The sequence below is a fragment of the Cystoisospora suis genome, assembly GCF_002600585.1.
Source record: "Cystoisospora suis strain Wien I chromosome Unknown contig_554, whole genome shotgun sequence".
NCBI classification, from domain to species: domain Eukaryota; phylum Apicomplexa; class Conoidasida; order Eucoccidiorida; family Sarcocystidae; genus Cystoisospora; species Cystoisospora suis.
In genome coordinates, this window is record NW_027153355.1 from 7,580 (window position 1) to 30,730 (window position 23,151).

General features: G+C 48.6%; 2 protein-coding genes across 2 annotated transcripts in view; one reads left to right on the forward strand and one right to left on the reverse strand.

Annotated features, from left to right (window-relative positions):
* Positions 1–580: 580 nt before the first annotated feature.
* Positions 581–11,714, reverse strand: CSUI_001401 (helicase conserved c-terminal domain-containing). The gene is made up of 6 exons (XM_068061607.1): positions 9,005–11,714; positions 6,033–7,843; positions 4,929–4,984; positions 3,407–4,474; positions 2,626–2,735; positions 581–1,804 (listed from the first exon to the last, which is right to left on the reverse strand). The coding sequence occupies exons 1-6, from the start codon at positions 11,199–11,201 to the stop codon at positions 1,038–1,040; spliced, it is 6,009 nt and encodes a 2,002-aa protein (XP_067926416.1). The 5' UTR covers positions 11,202–11,714; the 3' UTR covers positions 581–1,037.
* Positions 11,715–14,476: 2,762 nt separating this feature from the next.
* Positions 14,477–23,151, forward strand: part of CSUI_001402 (kbp-like protein) — a 15,534-nt gene continuing 6,859 nt past the window's right edge. Inside the window, exons 1-7 of the mRNA XM_068061608.1 lie at positions 14,477–16,028; positions 16,664–18,741; positions 18,875–19,539; positions 19,835–19,901; positions 20,565–20,653; positions 21,514–21,619; positions 22,566–22,633. Coding sequence (XP_067926417.1) covers positions 15,500–16,028; positions 16,664–18,741; positions 18,875–19,539; positions 19,835–19,901; positions 20,565–20,653; positions 21,514–21,619; positions 22,566–22,633 — 3,602 coding nt within the window. The 5' untranslated portion in view covers positions 14,477–15,499. The remainder of the gene's footprint in view (positions 16,029–16,663; positions 18,742–18,874; positions 19,540–19,834; positions 19,902–20,564; positions 20,654–21,513; positions 21,620–22,565; positions 22,634–23,151) is intronic.

Here is a 23,151-nt window from a genome sequence, read left to right on the forward strand (position 1 = left end):
GTAGCTACACTTTGTCTAGGACGAAACCCGGGGTTTTGGAACTTTCTAGCCGTGTATGAGCGTTTCTCTTCTTATGTATTCACTGAAAGTATGATCACTCCATATGATAAATAGACATACATACATACACTTTTAACGTATATGTAAGTGTAAGTCCTTCCTATCATCATTCTCTGCGTAGAGCAAGCCCGCTCCAAGATGATGTAGCTATAAACCAACAGAAGAAGCAAGCTGGGCTGGACGAGTCTGTAATGATCTCCGAGCCGATTCGGAGATCATGAAACGTTTCTCACGACTAGGAAAGATGGAAAGATCAATGCCCTGGACACTCCTGAAGTTCCGTGTGTAGCTGGGAGAAACGCGACACTCTATACGTAAGCCTTTCCTCGATTCAAAAGTACGAAAATGAAATAGACAGGTATCTTCGCCGGAGTGAAAGATCTTGAAGTTCCTTCTTTAGCCAACACACTGGTCATCTTATTCAAATGATCACCCCTGCCTGGGTATCTCCTTACTCTCTGTTTCTCAGTCAGTGGCGCGCCCGATACAGAATCCCGAAGAGACACAGCCAAGAAAGGAAAACAAAGAAAACGAGAGATAGACCAAGAAAGCTTGGCGAATGTTGCTGCTGCCAAATCTACTACGTGAATCTTTCGGCTGCTATAAGCTTTACATCCCTGTTGTCATCAGATCCGTGACAGGCTAACAGCACGTTCTGATTGATACTAACAAGACGTGACGTACGCCAAAACGAAAAGAATAAGAGAAAGAAGAGAGAGGGGGATGCTCGGGTGAATGAACATGAAACTTCGACACATTTCGGAACGGCGTAAGGGGATGGTTCAGAGGAGTAAGTAGAAGGTGATTAAGTGATAGCTCTTCTCGGGCAGCTGAAAAAAAGCCAAGGTACGCGCTGTCCTGTGCGTGGATACGTACCTGTGCAATCAGATAGTTTGTAGTATATGTCTTTGTATTGTATCTAGTTTCTATGAAAGATGTAGGACGGTCACCCTATGCAGTTGTTACCACTAATATTCTCACGGAGTGCGAGACTTCCCGGATGTAATGATATGCACAACGGTGTCTTTCTGTCTTCTTTTCTTCTCCCTCTCTATCTCTTTTTGAGCCGCCTGTTCCCTCTGCATCTCACGACCTCCAGGAACAAGATGAAGAGGCACAGGAGGAGGATATAGAGATAACCACACGATATCATCCTTATGCTCATCAACCACATCATCCATATGCACGTCGTCTTGTAGCGGAGTCTTCGTTGGTGATTTGCTTTCCCGTTCTATTTTTTCTTCCGCAGGCGTATCTTCTACAATAGAAAACTGACACAGTTCTTCCCTTGTACACGTCGTAGAAGAGTCATGTTCTTCATTCCCTACTAGACTCCGCGTCAGCTCTTCTTCGCACTGCACCTCCCTGACTGTCTCTAACCCTGCAGCACCTCTTACGAGGCCTTTTCTTGCTTCGTCATGATTAGTTTGCTCTTCTTCCTCTTCCCTCTCGTTATTCTTTCCCATAGGTAGTCTCTGATCTTTCCTCATGAGCTCACGGGAGGGAGGAACAGAGGGTGGGCCAGAACAGCGTCCGTTTATGCTGCCCGCCGTCTCGGCTTTGCGTTTTTCGAGTTCACTGACAAACATTTGTTTTCTCTCAGATGCACGTAGACGAAGGACGGGAGAGTTTCTGATTCCACCTGTGAGAGCAATTTCTCTCATTCTTGACTGAAATCCCGGATAGGCAGCAAGATTTGCAAGAAGCTCTGTCTTCGGCGTAGCCCAGTAATCTACTGTCAGACCTGCGTGCGAGCGGACAAACGAGAGAGAGAGGTATTGACGGAACGGAGTTCCTCGAGAAAAGGGAATAGAACGAACTCGAGATATATGACGACTGGATAAGGAAAGAAACACGGTCGGGGAACACGCAGACAATAACGCAGAGCTGACTTATGAAAGCAGTTGGTGTCCTGGAGACTTACAGGTGGTAAAAACTAGAGCCCTGCGAGATAGAGATTGCAAGGAGTTGAGCTTTTCATCAGGCAATTCTCTTCAAGTACGGAGCGGTAAACGTAGAAGAATGCAACAGAGACAGAGAGAAGGACAGCAGTCGTCACGCGCTTATATGGTAAATTTCCCCCTCATAGAAATGGATAGCACAAGCAGCCATATTGCTATGCTCGTCTGACCGTCGACGTGCCTTGTAACGTTTTACTCTCAGACGGAATGGCATTTTCGTTGGCCCTCCGTACCTGAGGCACCATCATCGCGATCCACGACAACGGCGCGTCTTAGTACATGCATACCTGTGTACGCACTAGACATACAGGTATATACATACACGCATATATATTCACAGAGATTCATACACACATACATACATATTTCCATATACATATACGTATATACATGGTTAGATTTGCCCGGATGTAGTCGACAGTGTCACCACGTACGCGCACATAAAGAGGCGCACGTGTTGTAATGATAGTGTATGCTGTCTCCTTAGTCGTCGTATAAGACACGGTGGCACCATGCACAAGCACACACATATCGAAATTTAAATACGAGCATATCGACTGTTAGGCAGCAAGAGGCGAAACTGAGATACGAAGTGAAACCGGACCTGGGGCATTCAGGATTCTCAGCCGTGCAGCAAACTGCTTGGTGACCGACGGAGGTGTCGATACACCAAAAGAAGAGAGCAGGGCATTCACAAGAGAGGGAACCTGCCACCTGACAAAGGACAGAAACAAAACCGCGTCTTCTACTATACCTCTACTCCTGCTTCTATGAAAAGAGTCGAAGGAGAGAGAAACATATACTTCTCTTTTGCAGCTTGCTTATTCCTTTTCCCTAGCCACCGCTTTACGCAAAAACGCCCAGTGAAGTAGTGAGGACTAGCAGAGATCAGTCTCTTGAGAAATAACTGTTTCTGCGCAGATGCCTTGCTGTGTACGTCGTACTCGGAGATACGAGTGGAGAGACTTCCAAACCTTACACATGCATTTCGTCACGAAAGAGAAGCAAGACACATTCCTATGCTTGCGCGCTCGGTATACGTGAGATAACAGGCCTCCGAAGAACCGTAAACTGCGACGCACGATCGGATGATCTCCACCTAGGCTAAGACGAGCATACAGTTTCTTTCGTACAACGAGAAGGCGTCTCTACTAAAGAAAGGTCCAATTGTACAAGCCCCATGAAGGTAAATGGTGGCGCGCGGACGCGTTGTGTGTATACAGACGTACGAGAGGATACACAGATATATGCGCTATGTGCAAGTGTCTGTAAACAAATATGTGTATGTACATTGGTACGCAGGTATATGTATATGTACATATATATATACATACCTTCGTATCTTCTACAAGACAGTTGGTCCGCTGTCTATGTGAAGTACTTACCTTTCGAACTTGAGTTTATTAGCTTGCATCGCGTAGAACCCGAGAAGATTTCGATACATGAGTTCGCAAGAAGCAAAGAGAATTGGTATCTCCTCGATCCCCTTGACACTTCCTGCTTTTCCAAACAAGTACTCTAAACTGCTTGGAAAGGAGAGAGTGGGAGCGAACGGCGCTTCGTCTCCCTCCCGGCGAAGGTGAAGGGAGTGGTCGTCTGTCTCTGCCGGCAAGCCATGACGTTCGCTATCCAAAAGGGACGGAGAAGAACGAGACGCAGAAGATGAGGAAGTCTGATTGTGCTCTGAAGATATGGAAGTAAATAATAAGTCTTTTTCTGTTGTGACAGTTCTTTCACACGTCTCGTCTGGCTTTTTTTCTCTCTCGGCGGTAGCGTCGTCTACGATTTTCCTTTGCTTTTGGTCCGTTCCCGCTACGACGCTCTTGCAGTTATTTCGGACATCTTTGCACGTGCCGTTCTGCTCGACTCTCTTCTTGCCTTTCCTCCTCCTTCCTCTCTTCTCCTCCTCCTCCGCCTGTTTTTCGTTCTCGTTTGACACTTTTCCCACGTCCCATGCTGACTCTTCAACAGAAGCCCGCAGACGCTCGAAAAATCTAGCTGGCAGGAGAGCAGATAGGGTGGGGTGAGGTTGGAGGATTTCCAGTGCATTCCGTGGCGAGATTTCCTTAAGTGACACATTCGCATCGTACGCTTGGAAGAGAAAGTGAGAGTCGAGATCATGCAAAAGAAGAAGAGATCTCCCAGGAGTGTGTGCATGATGGCTGTGCCACGTATAGTTTTCTTTCATTACCGGAGTGTTGGAGATACACGGCATACCTACAAGAAACTCATTCTCACTAAAAGATCGTTTATCTTCTTTCTCTTGCAATTCTGTCTTTGCTGAATGAGTATCGAAGAGAGAACAAGAGTCCTGCCTCTGGGCGACCATCCTTGCTCCTGCAGAGGTGAGAGAAGAAGTCGGGATTCTGGTGAATTCGTTGGAAGGAGCATCTGCAGAACAACTAGAAAGCGCTTGAGCAAGCAAAGGAAAAAGCGCGCGAGGAGGCGGAGGCCTGAGATAAACAAAAAACACCGTGGATGGCGCAGTCGAAAGCTTCTTGAATTCGCACAGCTTCAACTTCGTATGCACAATGTTGAACGGCCTACTGACGCCTACTCGCGCACGTAGAAACGGAACGAACCCTGCTCGTTGACAAGTGGGAATTTGCTCGAATGTGTATATCTGCAAGGACAAAAGGTGGAAGACAAATGAAGGATAATGCGTGGCTTCCGTGTGGGAGGATTTTCACATGTAGACACATGTGAGCTGACGCACAGCCGGTCTCTCCTAGCTTCATGGATTCCCCTTTCTTGCACCAAGACAGCACGAGATGGAGCTCGAGCGCCTTGCTATCAGCCCAGCACAGTCTCTCAGGTACGTGGATATGCGCACGTGGTTCGCCACATAGTATCTGTAATGTTCTCTCGCTGAGCCTAACCCAAGTCTCCGATAGCGAGGTGTCTTACCGTGTAATTCTCGTGAGCCTTTGGACAAAGTGATCCACATCGCGAGGAATGCCAACCTGACACAGGAGAGAGCACAACCTCAATTACAATGTCCGCGACATACGGTGACCTGGAAGGTACTGCATGCATACCAGTACATATGCCTTGAGAAACTCCTACAGACTGCTGTGGTCAAGGATTAACGTAGAGTGTACACATACATATGTCTATATATAGTAGTAAAGATAGGCACCAGCCTATAGGTTCGCTAGATGGCACTGGGTACACATCCAGCAAGCGAACGCACCTGTGGCGGGTTTCGTCCTTTCTAGTTAGCAAGGTGCAAAAGGCCGGTACGAAAAGAACGGCTTCCTCTCCCCAAGAGCGATCACACGTCCGAAGGAGGGGACATCAACGAGGTTTCCACATTCATACCGCATGCGATGGTAGAAATCTTCGCGCGTGCCCATGATGGCCTTTACTTTTATCGACATGGGGAAGACAACAATATGGTTAACAGGCGTCTCAGAGAGAAGACACCTGACAATAGATGAAGAGAATCTATACATCAGAATTTCCATTTATGCGTGTACGACTGCGTCTCCTTTCTGAAAAACCAGTCGGTGAGAAGAGGACTTAGACACAATGGGTAGGTCACCTGGATTCGCTTTTTCGCATTGAGACAACGGGAGCTTCGGCTTTGATCCCGAGAAAATTCATATGGTGCGATGAAAATAACTGAAGATATTCGACTTGACTGGCACCGCACGTGGACTAGTGCAGCGCTTGTCAACTGAAGTGAATAGCATCTAAAAACGAACTGCAACAAGCAGAGAGGATTTCTTCCTGTGGACGGACGGAACAGGCGAGCCTGAAATTCTCTTCTCATTGTGAATTGAGGGCACCCTAGGGGAGGCAATCTAGACAACGTCATCATTGCCTTGTAGCCGTAGAACGTCCTTCGCCAGCTATCCACGTAACAATGCATTCCAGACCACTGTACTTAAGATGGCCTAACGTCACTACACGTATAGACGCGCCCACTCACTCAAACTCAAGCACATACGGAGAAACGATGCTATCTTGGACATACATATGAACGTTTAACGATACAAGAGTGCTTACGTGTATGATGAAGTCGACCGTTCCCAAATCCAGTCCGGCAGATGCGATATCTGTAGCAAACAGTATTCTCACGTCCGCCTCTACGTCCTGCTCTTTGTCGTTGATATTCTTATCTTGCCCCTCTTCCCGTTCGAGATTCTTCCCCCGTACAGTAGTACTGAACGCACTCGTGGTCCCCTCCGGTGCAGACCCGAGAAAGAGATCCTCGTCGCCGACTATACAAGGAGACAACAAAGGATCGTGTAAGGGAGGAGATGCAGCCGAGAGACGAGGTCCAGACCGCTTCTCCGCGAAGGCATGGACCGCGGCACGACGTCGTTCAGGAGTGAGGCCATGATGGAGTGCATAGAAATAGGGGAGGCAGTGAGGGATAGGAGGAGGGGAGAGGGGGTAGTCGTCAGCGGCTGCCGGTGAGGAAGAGACAGAAGTGGAGCATGGTGATGATATACAGGGCTCAGACGATGAGGAGGAGACAGAAGAGGACGGCTTCCTAAAAGAAGACGAAGAAGAAGCAGGAGAGAGTGAACTGGCTGTCCGGGACGTCAGCCTTCTAGTTGACCGTAGCGACGAGAAAAAGAAGTGCTTGAAGAAGACGTAGTGAAACTGCAACGTTTTTAGACAGGAGAAGAACAAAATTCCTCTCACAACTGTTGACTGGGGTGTCCGGTTCAAGTGTGCGGACTTTTCCTCTTGTCCTTCTCGCTCTTTGAAAGTTTGTTTTTCTTCATATCCCTCAGCCCCCCGGTACACTCTCGCTTCATATTGTCGCTCATCTTGTTCGTGGGAATTTGGCTTGTTCATGCCTTTCCGTTCGTTCCTTGTCCATCTATGTACTAATGTAGCTCTCCTAATCTCCGACAACATGGCATTAAGGACCACGTGGGCATGTAACTCAGCAGGATACATAGCAAACTCTGACTGTATACACTCAGGCGGAAGAGAAAGTCCTCTCTTTGTTGTCCCGGCTCCCCACGATCCCGACAAGAGTGCCGTTTGCTCTCTCCCACAGGCTTTTGAGGTGAGTTTGTCTTCGTGTGCGAAGGTAGTGACATAACTCTGGTCACCATCAGATTGCGCTTGAACAGCCTGACAAAGCCTCTTTTCCTCAAGAAATTGTCGCCTCTTCTTCTTTAGAAAGTCACCTGCACGCTTCGGGCCCCACAACCCCACCCCATCCGGTACGCTCAGAATATCTTCCTGAAAACACGGAAAAGGAGCAGAAGAGATCTCCTTTAGCCGTGTTTTCACTGTCGCACCCGGTGGTACCTTGTCTTCTGTTTCCACATCTCCTCTCTCGGCGAGCCCGGCTACGGCACGCCTGTTCTGCTCCTCGACCAACAAAGGAGCACAAGTAGAGAGGATAGAAGAAGAGGGTCCTAAGGTCTCTAGAACATCTCTCGCTGTGTCCGGCTTTTCCCGTTCTTTCTCTGAGAAATCTCCAGATATGCCGGCAGCTGAAAGCTCTTCGGAAAACTGCAGTGTAGAACGTTGACAAGAGGAAGGTGTGCTGTGGGAAGAAACGAAAGAGGAGGAGTCTGCTACGTGAGAGCTTGTTGTAGAGGTATCCGGGGTCGGTTGCGTACCAACGACAGTGGAAGAAGGCGGTGTCAGTTCTCCTTGGCAGTAAGAACTGTTTTCATTGCTACTTGCTGAAGAGAAGAGAGGTGACTGGTCATCACATGACGAAGAAAGAGACGATAGCGACGGAGAACTTAAGGCATTGATTGTGAGATTCCTCACGCGACATAAACGCGATACCATAGCACGGAGATCCGGAGAGATAGATGTTGACAGAAAAACAGTCTGATGATCTGTATGCACAGGGCCACGGACAGCAACGCGAAGTTTTCTTTCCAGGGAGTAGAAGGATTCAGTTTGCTCGACGAAGGCTAAACAACATGAAGACAGCCGCCTTCTCCCCCTCTCGAAGTGCGAGAATGGCGACAGTGTGAATGGTCCCGGAGAAGTATACTACGAGAGATAGTTAAACACTCGGAAAGATGCACCGTAGATGAGACGCAGAGAATGAAGTCTATGTATACATGTAGAAATACATAGACCTCTTTTCATGAGGGGTACAGGTATATACACTTATAACCGCGCAGGCACTTTCTGGTATGGGATCATTCACAGTCACGTGGTAGCACACAGTATCTGACATGATGTATGTTATCTTGATTCACTCGCATCCGAAGTGATTTACCATCGGTGAGGAGAAGGCCCCGTCTGAATTGAACGGAGTTGAAAAACTTCATCATCTTCGCCACTCAAAGAGGTGTGACCTTGGAAGAGACAAGAGTGTGACAGATACCACCTGGAGCTAAACCGGAGCCCCACAGCGACAGTAGACGACCCAGGGTAGCGGAGTTTTCACACAACTACGAAGACGGGGTACAGTAAGGACTACTCTCTGAATACGTATATACATAACTAGAGTAAGAAACAGCATAGGATCGATTCTGAGAGAAGACGAGCGAACAGCGGTTCTCCCTGCTGCCCGTAAGATCGATAACATTCCACTCTTCCCTATCAGAAGAACTGCCGATGAGACAGGGGTCGCCGAGCCACACTGGCGCTGCAAGTCTCTGAGCTTTCGAACTCAGTGCCATTTCGTCTTCTTTACATGCAAAAAATGGCTTGTACGACTAGGAGACTTCAACACGTATACAGGGACCTGGGACGTCTCGATGGTGCTTGTTACGCGCATACGCTGCTAGCAGGACATAAGATCGCAGGAAGCAATCTGAAAGAGCCAAGTGTTGTGGCTCGTCTTTTGACCGTCGTCCACAGCTAGTCTCTCTTTTCCTGCTGGTTGGCTGGGGCTTCACTCAGGCATAGAAACAAATTTGGACACCGGAAAGGAGTGTGTACCGTGGTTTCAGAAGTTTCTGTCTATCGCAACTGCTCACGTCTATCTCCTCGAGAGTATCTCTGCATACTCTGGTGTCCGAGTTGCACGTATCTAGTCCTACCTGGAGAAAGCTGTTCCTTCAATCGTAAGAGCGTCGTCAGAGATCTTTGCCCAGGTTCATCTTGAAGTGTGATGGCAGCCTCCTCGACTATAAGTAGACGACAGTCCCTCAGCACATCGATAGGGGACGTCGGAGGTAACGAGGAACTCTCTTTCTCTCCGGAACTTGCTTCTTCATGGAGGGGCTGTGCTCTTTCTCCCAGACTTCTTTTCTGTGCATCTTCTTTCTGTCGTGGCTCTGCTTCAGTTCTCCCTAGATCGTGGTCGTCTTCTCCTTCCCTTCTTACTGAATGACGTCGATTCTCTTCTTGAAATTCTCTCCACTCGTGAAACGCAAGATATTCTTCAAGTCTTCCGGGTGTACAGACCCATATGTGTGCCTTCTGTTTTTCAAGCCAATCAAAAGCTCTCCAGCTTCGTTCTTCCCTTCCCCCTGGTCCTTTCCAAGTGCTGGTCCTTCTAATGAGTTCTTCGTGGTTTGTTGCCTCACTACACTGCCCCGGAGAATTTTTCTCGGATACCTTTCCCATTTCAATTTTCTCTCCTAGCTGGAAGAGACACTGTAGTAAGCCTCCATCCTCTGCATGGAAGTCTCGAGAAGAAGGAGATGTAGAAGACGCACAGAATTCATCTTCTCCGGTCTTTCGTGACCCGTGATACATGGAACACTCTCTCTCGTGTCTCGCATGGTGTGACGCATCTATAAAACTTCTTCCCCCAGTAAGAAGAGCAACCCGAAAGGGGGAATAACCAAGAAGTTTATTAAGCTGTTCAGCTGTCTGTACAGCTAGGTCGCGTGTCGGGACTAAGAAAATGCAGAATGGGAACGTCTCATCCTTATTGTTCACGGGTGACATGGAGGCTGATATAGCTACCTCGTCGAAGAGACGCAAAGAAACCGCGATGTGAACAGCGATAGACTTGCCAGTTCCACTCCGTGAGATAACATGAAGGTCATACGCTGACGAAAGGAGAAACGGAAGAAGGGCTTGCTGGAGAGGAAGCAAATGAGAGATCTTCAGCGAGTTTTGAAGAGAGTAAGAGAGATTCCACGGGACTAGAGACGGCTTTCTTGGATCTTGTGCTTTTGAGGTGATAGTGTCCGATGGAAAACACGACAGCAAATTTGTGAGGAGAGCTTCGGAGTTGGCAAGGAAAGGGGGGAGAGAAGAAGAAGAAGCAAGAGAAGAGTCAGACTGCGCACGAAAGGACAACAAAGAAGACAGCAACGATTGAAGAGGCGAAGTACACGCCGGTTGAAGCAGAGGGAGTAACGGAAGAGGAGGGGGAAGGAGCTGTGGTTTCAGCTCGCATGAACTTCCACCCCACAGACGAAGGCTCGGAGGAGGCAGATGTTCGAGGACGGGGGAGAGAAAGCGTAGCCATTTCGCTGCTAATGGTGATAGAGACGAGAGATACGAGGGTTGTAAGCGAGGGTGGAGGATCCCGGAGAGAACAGCAGGGCGAGGGAGAAGAGTAGGCGAAGCGGGAAGACTAGGGGAGGATTCACAGACGGAGGAGGTAGAAGAAGACTGTGGCGAGGCAGAACTGGTGGGCACGGACGTAGAGAGCGGGGAACCAGACGGAGGTGAGGAGATGTCGGTAGAGTATCTGGTACAGCCACTCCACGACGAGGACAAGAAGAGACAACAAGGAGACAAAAGGGTAGGAGAAGGTTGACGAGAAGAAAAACTAGACACAACAGTGACTGTCAAGGGGCAGTACTGAGAAGACACGCGAGTTGGTCGGATCTGAGCTGACAGAGAAGGCGGGCTGCCTGTGCCGAGATAAGGTGCCGAGAGCCGAAAAGGAGGATACTGCTTAGAGCCAGCATACGGATAATGAGTGGCTGGCACCTCTGACGGGACAGGAGATAGCCGAGACGATCGGAGAGTAGAGGGACGACGAGCAGGGAACGGAGAAACTGAAGAGGCAGCAGTACAGAAAGGACACCCCACAGGAGAGACCCGTGGACGCAGGACAGTACGGGAAGAACGAAAGAAGGAGGAAGGATTGTACGAGGCTGTTTTTATCACCGGTGAAGACCAACAAACCAACGTTACACGCACCCGGCTTATACGTGGAGAACCATGTACACCACACAAACTGAGCTCACGCCAATACCTCTCAGTTCTGCTCTCCTTCATCCTCCAGCTGCTCCCCTTTCCTGCTACGATCCCGGACAACAACTCGCCCATGTTCTCTACATTGCAAGGAGCCCAATCCGCAGTCTGCGAAGGTTCTGGGAACCCCTCTTAGGGCAACAGAGCGACCTTCCGAAGCGGACATCTCCTTCTCTTGCACCCTGAGTGTTTGGAGTGCGATTGGTAGCGCTCGAGGGACAGACAGCTCGAGGACGCGGTTACAACTGCCGGACAGTCCAGGAGAGAGCAAAGCCAAGTTTTCTCTCGCGAACCTCTCCGAAAGCAAAACAACCACTAGAAACAGAGCGACCTGCCACTGACAACCTATTGACCACCAGTTGGCACGGAATGCTTTAGGGTCCAAAGCAGCGGAGAAAAGGGATCGGAGGAAAGAAAGGGGGGGAAAGTAAGTGTGAAAGCTCAATTCGCCTTTCTGGGGGCTTCGAGTGTCCCCGTATTTACATGGCCAGAATGAGGGACAGCGTGGCTGCATGTGGCCTCTCGCTGCAATACAGCTGCTACATCTACAGAACTGTTTACGCTGAAGTCACAAGCGAATGAACGGAGCTGGCAAAAACCAGAGTGAATCCGGGGAAAAGGCATGAAAGGAGATCGAGTCTTTGGTTCCAGACAACTGGACCGCGAAGGCATGCAGGACTGCGCTGACCTCGACGTGACGAAGCAAACGATGGCACACGGCTAGCCGAGCACACCGGGCACACGCAGGAGACACTGACTGGAGAAGCCGGAGCTGCCTTCTTGTTAAATGCTGAAGGTGGTGGCTACTGAGCTTCTGGGTTCGTACACTTGACGTCTCTCCTACAGCGCAAGTGATGCTTCGGAAACAACGGGCCTGGCTTTTCTGTTGTCGACAACCGCACGCCGGGAGTGCTCTGCAGGGGCAGGATCATTATTATTCCTTCAAGTCTTTGACAAAGCACGGGAGCACCTGCAAAGAACGGACAAAGTGAAATAGAAGCAGAAATCTTCTCTTTTCTAAGGCGGGTCCGTTTATGTGTGCGCATAACTACTGCACAGACTCTCTTCAGCAAAGTCTTCACGCTTTAGAGAGATCTGTCAGGTTCCTCCTGGAAACGGGATGCACAAAGCGACCTGGTTGCTTCGAAAGAGGTTACGCACACCTCGATTGAAGGACGCGCTTCAATACAACACGCCACCCTCTTCAGTACGGCTCGCTACTTCAGAATTCGCCTCTGTCTTTTTTCGCTACGCAACCACGCCGTTCGAGGTTTCTGCTGACGAGAACAGAGGGGCTCACCAGTTGTAATGACATCGCGCAGGGAACCGCCCTGGAAAGCTATTGAATCACCGGTTTTTAACGACAGCACTTCACCTCTGTAGGACTGACTTTTTCTCCGCAGTGCCGTTCACTGAATCCGATCAAAGCTCGCCAGTAGGAATGATACAGTCGAACCCGAGGTTACAAAGTAACTTCGGCAATTGGTTTCGTCAGAGACCGTAGTTTTTTTCTGTAGATCTCCACGCTCTCGTGCGCGGGGGACGACCAGGTGGCCTACTGGTCGGTGTAGAGGTGGTATCAAGACTTTCTACCCGGAAGTAAAGGTCCTTTCTTTTCTCTGTTACAGCAGTCCATCCACTATCTTCTGTCGACAGTTTCTCCGGATCGTACGGCGCAGGTATCTTCACGCAAAAAGCTTGTCATACGCAGGCGCGCCTCATCCCAGACGCTTAGTTAGGGGGGAAGGCTGCTGGTTAACATCATCTTATCCTCGGTCGCTGCCACCCGGCCTCTACATTACTTCAGTCTAAAAGGCTTCCGCAGGGTCTTGGCGTTCCCGCACTCAGTTCTGTACTTGACTCCTCAGGCTTTGCACACGCGCGGAGTCAGTAGTCGCGCTAGAACCAACGAGCTCTCAGTTCTTCATGCCTTCGAATTTACTGTCAGGAGAAATGACTTCGAGCAGGCACGGACTACACTGTATTGGAAAGATGCTTCCCTGTTATCAGGCGAAGTAAGTCATAAGGTTCCGGCCCTTCCTGCACATTCCATTATTGCAGTGTAGTCGCAGGTTTTGAACTATTTTTGACGGTCAGGTGCAACTACTCAATCCACCCCTTCCAGTAGTCGACTTTGCTCTTTCTGTGCCAAGGAGCGCAGCCTGTGTCGAGACAAACCGGCTGGGTACATGATAGACAACTGGCCAGACCGCGGCGAGATCAGCACACGAGGGTGACGGTCTCACAGGCGGCGCCCGAATGAGGCAAACGTGGATGCATCGCGCCTCAGCAGAGAGGTGTGAAGATCCCGCGTCCTGGGACAGGCGGTTGCTTCTCCCTTTACAAGTAAACACGGAAGAGGCTCGACAAGTGTTTCTCCGTGCAAGGCGCGTATAGTCAGTGAATTCGGGTATTCAGACGTGCACTGTCGTATCGGCTAGGCAGCAACCGGGTGACTGTTGGGAAACTTGATTTCCTCCGTCGCAAATATAGTCGCAAAAGTAGCTTAGGCTTTCCCGGCTCCCCAAGCATCTTACATGACGAGTTCCGTCTCGAGCAACCATTCTAGAGAGAGTTACTTCCATCTGATAGAAGGTGTCAGCCGTGGTGAAGTGAGCGTGTGGGAACTCAAACATCTTCTTCCCGGAGAGTCTCGTGCTGAAGAAAACAATTGTCGTTACCCACTCTACAGTGCCCCTGGGTCATTGCATCTTCTGAGAAGTGGACATCCTGAAGCGGTGCATCCAGCTGACCTCATTGTTGATCAATAATGTGTGAGCAGTTAGCAACGCATGATGCCTCTCCACCCGGGGCAGGCGGATTTCTTTGAAAAGACGAGAGGGTCTTGATGCTGTGTCCCCGTGTCCTGTCTGACACTTCTCGGGGTGCCAAGATTCTCCACGCTCTCTTTGCTCCAGTCGAATTACTCAGCTGATTCGCTCTGAGCTCGCCTTCGTATTTTCAAGTCAATTACTCATGTGATTAATATACTCGTTTTGCCTATGCCATTGGTAGCAGAACAGGATGCACGGCGGGACGAATTCTCTTGTTTGATAGAGCAGCCGAAGTAGGCTGCAGTTCTTGCTTCTCCGCAGAAGAATGGTTGTCCGTTTCTCTTGGGTCTCGGCGCTGCTTCAGGAAAACTGCTTCTAAGCTAACCTTCTGGTTGTATCGTCCGCGCCAGAATTCCGAGACAGCCGGAGACTCGGCGCATCTGTCGTGAGTCCTCATGCATGCAACTGACTAATACGACGCGGCCGCAAAATTGCTGTGCTCGGATTACTCGAGCCTTTCCTAGTCCTCAAAATAAGATAGGTAGACAGCACCGCATGAGACTATTAGAACTTTCCCCCGAGTCCCGTAGGTTTTATTTTGTCAACTCCTCCACCGCTTTCACGTATCACGCTTGAGGCGTTTCTTTTCTAGAAGATCTTGTGTTTGACTCCGGTGTCCTCTGCACCGCGCCGGCATTTCTCTGTAAAGTTGCCGTTCCTTCATCATTTTGGCGAGATAAGTTATGGGCAGTCGTAAAGCCTTTGTGAGTGAATTGAACTAGTTCCTTGATACGCCTCCGTGCTTTCCGCGGAGGGGAGATTCACTCACGTCTTGTCTTGTCTTCTGCAAGGCAGAGTTCCGCGCCTCCCATTCCTAAGCTGCACCTAGCTCCCATGGTGCTTAGCGACCGTAGAGAGCAAATGTGCTATCTTATCTACTCCGTGGCATCATCCCAGTGTTCGACGCCTGGACACTTTTGCAAACTGCGTCCAGAGCAAAGAGTTTATCACTACGTGTGGACACAAGGTTCTTAGCGCGAGTCCGGCGGGCCTGACGAGGTGTAGAAACTCCAGGGCATGACTGTGTGAGGTGTATATACACTCGAAGCGGACTGAGGTGTATGTACCCCCGAGCCCGGCTGAGGTGTTTGTACACTTGAGCCTGACATAACTTACAACCGGGGTGTCTCTTCTGCTGTCGCAGAAGCCCTCTGTCAAGGTGAACGCAAGGGTGTTCCTGTGAGATCTGAGTCACATTTCTAAGGGGTGCCCGGGAGAGTCTAAAGATTTCCTTATCTAACAGAGGAGTCACGTGTTTGCCGTTTCTTTTATTGCCTAAACGCAGCTCCGCAACATTGTCACACTGCATTTTCCGATCTGTCCGCTGTAAAACGGACTTTCTCAGCTTTGTTTAATTTACGAGCGAAAGTCACCCGATCTAAACACTCGCAAAAGTGAATACTAGTGTTTGGTTGTCTAGTCACAGCAATGCTACTCATGAGGGAAGAAGACTGTTAGAACTGACATAGAGGTGATAGTACAGAGGAGGAGTCAACACGGCAACGGAAGAAGGCAAAGAGCTTCGCCGCTGCTGTTAGAATGGAAGATCTGTCTTCTCCTCCGCCACTTTCTGTGCCAACGTCTTCTTTCTCTCCTCCTTCTTCGGCTTCGACAGATCTGTTGAATGAAGAGGAAGAAGAAAGACAAAAGGCTAAGGAGACGCTTCGTCTTCTGAAATCATTGTTATGTGGAGATAGGTCTTCAGATCAAGTGCCTTCTTCTTCTTCTTCACTGAATTCGGAAAAGGAGACTGTCTTTAGTCTATGTCAAACTGTATCCTTCACTGCAGCAAAGTACCGTACTATTCTCAAAAGAGAACAAGAAGGTAGCCCCGTGGATCCAGACGAAGAGGAAGCCCTTCGGGCTGCCCTTAATGCTGTACAAGCTGTAACAACAGGGGGAACTGGCGACTCTGTTGAACCACCCACGCCAGAGATTCTCGCGCCATTCCGACCGAAGTATGCTGGCCGGAGACTTCTACAGAAAACTGCGCAGGATGTATATCAGGTCTTGAGGAGTCAACAGTCGCAGAAAGACGGTCACCAGGGAGACCACAAACAAGGCGAAGGTCAGGTTTTCCTCTGCGTCATTTTCACTCAGTGGCAGATTTGAAGACGAGATTTCACACGTAAAGTCCTACGCATATACATGGACGACGATCTGCGTACATCCGTGTATAAAGAGCCTTACCTGTAGAAACACTTACGTGCATATGTTAGTGAGAAGTATGGAACGTCGTTACCTTTCTGTAGGCCTGTTCTACGGTTGCTTTGCTGCTGACTATTTTCTTCGTGTACAAGCTGGGAGCAGCCGTATAGTAATATGATCGCCCGCCGCGCGTTTTAGTATGTGTATGGTGAAGGATACTATCGCAGGTCGTTTCTGCGAGAGTCTCCAACCTGAATGCTGTTAGTACTAGCTTTCTACCTATACACGCTCGCCTACTGTCTCGTTATCAAATCTGTATATTTGCGGGTACACCTGCATGAAGTCCAGATTCATAGACACGTCTTCTGTAAAATCTCTTCTGAACTATTTCACAGCGGCCTTCAGGGGAAAGATGAAATCCTGTCTTCTGCCTTTTGGTTCTGCTTCTTTGTTTTCTGTACTGCTGCTCTCTTCTAGTCTGTCCCTTTCTGCTGTGTAACTGAAGGAGCTCGTTTTGCTTTTCTCTCATGTCTTTGCGCGTCTTTCGGCTTTCAGGGGAGGAAAGTGCTGCCCAAAGTTCCCTCTTTTATGGTTATAATACTACCGATGCTTCGTTGCTTGTTCTCGCTCATCTATACTGTCTCCTTGGAGAGAATTACATCAACACGGAAGAAACTACTGAAGGGGAACGGCGGTTACGGAAGTGCGTCGAAATCCTTATGAAAGTAGCTTCGCCACCTTCTCCCCTTGCGTCTTCCTCTTCTGCCTTCGGTTCGTCTATTTCTCTTCTTGACGTCAATCAGTATAATAATGCATATACAGGTATCTGGTCTTTTCTCTTGTTTTCTCGCCCTTGTCTGCTTCTCCGAGGTGCCATCGCTTTACTTGACCTTGTTAGTTTATATGCTCGGTGGCAGCGTGCAAAAGATGCTCTTCTGTGTTTCTCTCGGGTTTCGGTTCTTCTTGCATTGGCTAAACTGGAGCTCCAGCATATGACGAGAGATACGCGGGGCGTAGTACAAGAAGATATGGAAGACAGAGGAGGAGAAGAAGAGTCAGTGGCTTCACCTTGCAGCGACCTAAGTAATGCAAGATCTTCATCTTCCTGTGTGTTTACGGGAGAGCTGGCTAAGAAAAGAGAATTTCAAGGAAGTACAGAGGGAGAGGACAAAAGACAAGTGTCTTTCTCATCCTGTCCTTCTTCTTCCCCTCATGAAAACAGATTTTGTTCCCTGTTGTCTGAGACTGCACGAATACTACTTTTAGTTGTCGAATCCTTAGAACTGTTGAGGAGATGTGTATCTGCGCGTTTAAGACTGCTCGAGTCTGAGGGAGAAGAGGATGAAAGAGAACAAGGGCAAACTTCAGGCGAAGCAGCTGCAGAGTCTTGCGGAGCCATAGCTGAATTACTTGAGAAGAGGTCACGGGTTCTAACCATGAAAGAGAAAGGTTCGGAAAAGACACTAGCGCAAGACAATGGTAAGGTTAACAAGGAAGATAAAGAGTTGGGTGAAGAAAATAAGAGGAGGACGGCAGGAAAACAGGAACAACTGTCTGGAACTGCGGCCGAAGGAAGCTCGTCCTCTCATATGAAGAGGGGAGACGGAGACGCCACTAAATGCTGTCCACCATTTGGTTTTGATGCGTGCCTTCCTGGCGTCATCTTTTCCTTCTTTTCTTTCTCTCCCTTTGTTGTCGATATAAAAGACATCGTAAGGAATCTTCTCTCCATCAGCACGTATTACGGGTATACAGCTAAGCCGGGCATGAAAATGAGAGATAGAAAGACTGAAGGAAGAGCAGAAGAGGACGGAGGGTACCGTTTCTTGTTCACTGCTGAGTATGTGTTGCACACTGCTGAATGCTTACTGGAAGAAGAAAAGGTTCGGAAGACTGTGCTAAGCAAGGCACGTGAAGAGAGAAGGAGGAGAAAACAAGAGAGAAAGAGGCTTCCACGTGAAGTGGCGGATGAAGCTAGACCAGACGGAGAAACGACGAAGAACTCGGAGATGGGGGCGCAGAACACACCTGAGAACAAAACAAAGGAAGCTGCAGCAGCGGGTCAATGCACTGCCCCTGGTTCTCAACAGAAGGAGATTAAAGAAGATGTAGAAAACGAATGTGAAAGAGAGAAGGGAGGAGAGAAGCCGAAAGATTTCGACGCAGCATCTGTGCAACAAGTCGGCGAAAGAGAAGCAGGAAATACAGGGAAAAGTCAGAAAGAGAAGGAGGAGGAAGAGGTCCTGACGGATAGTGAAGGCGAGGAAGAAGCAGGAGAGGAAGAACTTGTGATAAGAGAAGGGGAAGAGATTATTGTCAAAGTTGTGACTCCAGATGTCCATGAACTGGATGAGCTGATTGCTGAGGTTAAAAGAGATAAGAGCTTGTTGTATGCTCATAGGCTTGAGGCATCTCGGAAGATTCTCTCGAATCCTCATGGGACTATCAAACTCATGGCGGATGTGCAAGAAGAGGAAGATTCCGACAGAGCGACAGGGACAGAGGGACAGGCAAACAAGGGAGAAGAAGAAAAGGAGAGAGAAAGTTCCAACTCTCCGTTAGGTGGAGTCTCTGAAGACCACGGTGAAGAAGATGAAGGAAAATGCTTTGAGGATGTTATCATTCGCAAACACGTAAGAAGCCATGCAGACAGCCTAGCTAGTATGTTAGCTCCTCTCAAGTCTTAGTCTATAAATTTACACGCTGTGTGTACTCTGTTATGATGCCTCGGTATCTTTTTGTGCTTTCTTCTTTCGTTCCCTTTAGGCTCCAGACTTCCCCCCTATGCTTCTCGATGTCCAGGACTGCCTCGCTCTCCTGTGTGTCTCTGAGTCATGCATCAGAACGACTTGGATGGAACAGCTTGAGCGCGGGGACTCAATGCAGCAGACAAAGTCTTCTTCGTCCTCCTCCTCGTCGAATGCTCCAGCCAGTCAGGAGCAAGAGGAGAAAGCCGGAGAAGGTGAAAGCTGTCGGGCATCTCCAGGTGAAGTGGTAGAGAAGAAGAAAGAAGTGGAAAAAGGAGCACTGGAAAAAGACCAATCAGGAGAGAAGGAAGGTGACAGCCATGGAGATGCAGTGCACCTGAGAGAGGATAAAGCAGAAGCGAGTCAGTCAGGACAGACATACGACACCTTAGTCGGGGATTCCCCATCATGTGACATCTCGGGTGCGACCGGAGGTGGAAAAGGGCGGGGTGTACATACAACTCAGAATTCCCTTCTGGATTTTACCTCGCGGCCTGTAAAGCGTGATTCTGTCTGGTACACGGGATCGAAGGCTATGGACACACGAAAAGAAGGAAAAGACAGAGCAAAAGAAAGGTTTTCTGATGGAGAAAATGAAATGACTGTCTGGGACAACCCTCCTGGTACTGAAAACAACACTACGAAACTGCTGAGCGAGAAACTCAAAGAGCAAATGCGAGAAAGGTAAGTAGCACTGGATCTATGTGTTTGAAGGGGAATGATGATAAGCTATATAGAGAGAGATCTATCATGAACGTGTAGAGGCCTCGTAGTAGAACTTGAAGGGATTCAGATGTGTACCGCTAGTTTCAAAAAGAAGATAAAGCTTTTGTCTACACTATTCTTGTCTTCTTCTTTCCTCCGGCTTTCAAGTCTTTTGTATTTTCTCGACCCGGGCTTCTCTGCGTTTGCCGGACATCTGTCTAAGGACGGCCATTCGTTTTGTTCAGTGCCACCTTTATCTTGAATTCTCTTGCAGACTCATAAGACTCACGGAGAATCTCCAAGTCCGCTGCGCCGTGTTTTTCCCCTCTTTTCACCTACAGGTACCCAGCGTGCTCACAGACATCACGCTTCTGCCAGTCCGTGTTCTTTCTTTCCTATCCCGTGTAGCAGCAGTTTGACGTCCATGTGTGCGTATGTCTGTATGTATCCCTTTATAGAAGGAGAAAAGTACAAGGCTAGACGTTGTCATCCATGTAATTCTATGCGTCTGCTTGTATATATACGTATATCTACTCTTCCAGGAGACTGCTCCTTACACGAAGAGTACAAAATGTTCAAAAATCTAATCTAGACTTTTCCTGCCGCGAAAAGGAAGGATCAGGAAACTAAAAGTAACACACCATGTATGAGAAAGACTGTGAACTAGGTTGTTTGCACACCGCTGTGTATGCTACCCGGAACGGCCCTTCTGTTGTTACGACAGACAGCTTCAAAAGTCCACGCCATGTCCACAAAACCGATCTGCGGCGCCACATTGCTCCCCAGCTCAGTATACAGCAGCACGCTGATATGTAGAGTTATGCAGTTGGTATGCTGCCGTCCATATAGATGGTAGACATCCCTGTGTATGCTCAGGGTTTCATGTTGCCTATCTGTGTACATCTTACTCTCGTAAGTGTGTCTCGTCAGCCTTTTTTGACTTGTCTGTCTATTCCCGGCATCAAAGATTTTCCTTTTCTCCGTTTCTCTTCTTTTTCTCGAAGGTCGGGACTAAGCTGAAAAAAGCCAATCTCGCCTTTCTCCGGGTGATGAGTCGACTTGAAGATCTCCATGCGTCTCTTCTCCCATACAAGTAAGATTTCCCTTCTTTTCCCCTAGGGCCTGTGCCACTGCAGATATCTTAACTTGTGTTACCACACACAGCCATCATACTTGTGTAAAGACGTGTATACATATGAATATATATATATATACATATTTATCCTGTATTGGGGGGGCTTGCATACGCTGTTTTTTCCTTCCCTTTTCGGTATCTTAGTATGGACCACAGCGGATCACCCACCTTAGCTCTCTAGCTGCAGTCACAACCCGGACAGGACAAGAAGGCTCACTTAGGGCTCATGAGTGCCTTGCTTACGTGTACACCTACCACGCACGTGCAAACTATTGTGTTGTAGTACTACAAGGCAAATCTACATTGAATTTCGAGCTGATGTGTGTCGGTTGAACCCACGGGGACATTCTTACTCCCGACGGTATCTCTCCCTTCTCTTACCTTTGTGTGTTCACGTAGCTTCGTTTGCCCTTCAGTTACAAACGCCATAAGATCCACTGTATGGTTTTCGATCCCAGTTTCGTTTCTCAGTAGACAGGCGAGGACCTTATAAACGAAATTCATCTATCGTCCTGTGTCCGGACACAAGCGCGAATCGCTGTGCAGTGGATATGACTGTAGTCATGCCTATAGTACAACTAACGCTGAACTTCCGGGTCGTCTCAGCATGGTAAGTTGTACATTTACTGAAGCGGAACACACGAGAAACTGCATACACGTAGGTTAATCTCTCATTTATATGAATAGGATGCACGTGGGACTGTAGAGGCATTTGTTGTCCGGATTATGGAGCTGCTCCGCTGCTGGGGTAGCAGCAGAAGCAGTAGCTCTCAAATAGGAATGAAGGTTTCCTGTCTTCGCTGCCTTTCGCCCCACAGAAATTTCATTTCTAGACACTTAATGGCGCTGGCGCTTGTTGACGATTTCGCGGCTCCCCGGTGCCTCTTTCAGATGTCACTGCATGAGTCCCAAGCAGCCCTTCAAGTGAGCGTCTCATCACCCCCTCCTCTGTGGAGTAACAAGTTCACTATACTTGGAGGCAATACGCTAAACGGGGACATAGAGAAACTTCCCGAGAGTCTTTTCTCCTTCAGATGTGTTGCAGAGCAGATGAGAAAAACCAAAGAAGTATAGTGATCTGTCATGACGCTTGTTGATATATAGACAAGACATACTTGTATTTATCGCTCTTGTATTGGACCTTTATTCTAGAGAAGCGGACAGTGCCTCAGTATCCAGTCCCTACTCCGTATATTTGTAAACGTACCTTGACACCTCTTAGAGCGGTTAGTCGGAGGTTTGCATTGTACGCTAGAACGGAAGATTATGGCTGTGTTCTGCTGTGACCTTTATGAAAGAGTAGAGACGTGCTGCCGTCCTTCTTGTTTCATCCGTCATGCACAAATCTGTATTTAGAGAAAAATCTGTGAGTTCTGTTTATTAGGGTGGGAAAAAGCACGGCAGGGCCTAGTCAAGGAAGCCTCCCTTTGACTGATGAGCTTTCGTGGTGCCGGGTTTAGACTAGCCAATCTCAATACTTCAGACGGCTTCTTCGCTATCCCTTTATACATGAATTTGCTGTGCATGGATTTCCCATACCTTTTCTCCTTCCTATATTTTTACCTGCGTGTATACAACAACTCATACCCCGTGTTTCCACATACTCCTAGGCCTGTACGTACAGCCGCCTGTGAGTGCTGCGTGTTTGACCTTGTTCCAAGCAGCAAATTTCTTCAGGCATGTCTAGGCGGCAAAGAGGGACAGAGAACTCCGAAGAGGATAGCTGTATCTGTAGCAGCACCTAGTGTGACAGTGTAGGCTTTCCAGTGAGTGGTAGCCTTTCTTTTTTATGAATGTCAAGCCATCCGGTCAGTTCGTGAGAGAATCGCGAGGTTAGGTTCGTGTGACTTAATGTGTTTTTTCACCTCAGACGTTCCAGTTGGATGGCTGGACGACTGAACATACGAGGCTGATCATACACCAGGCGGCTTTGTATAAGTAAGGTTGGTCGCGTTACTTCTGTCTGAAGTACACGCGCGTACAGTGGAAACTGATACCATCTGAGCTGTACCCCCCTTGATCGTAATACTTGTACAGGATACTCAAAGTTTCTTAGCAGCAGGCTGTTCTTGGCCCATACCTATGGTGCTAGAAGCAGACGAGAAAGAGAGACGATTAGCTGTCCGAAGGCCTTTCTTCGGACAGCTAATCGTACTCAGCGCGCCTGAGTGAAGAAGGAGGTCTTTGCTTACTGGTCACTAATAGTGAGGTAGCAACACGGGCTATAGTATTCAAGTGGATATATGTGTGTAGATGAATAAGCGTCTTTCTACTTCCAGGGAAGTGTATACTTTTGTCTGCGTCTCTGTATCCGTGGGCACTTCTTTCACTGAACAGAGGTTACCTTCCTGTGCTATCGTTTTCGCACTCTTTGTTTCTCTCTCTCTCTTTCTCGTCTGCTTCTAGCACCATAGGTATGGGCCAAGAACAGCCTGCTGCTAAGAAACTTTGAGTAT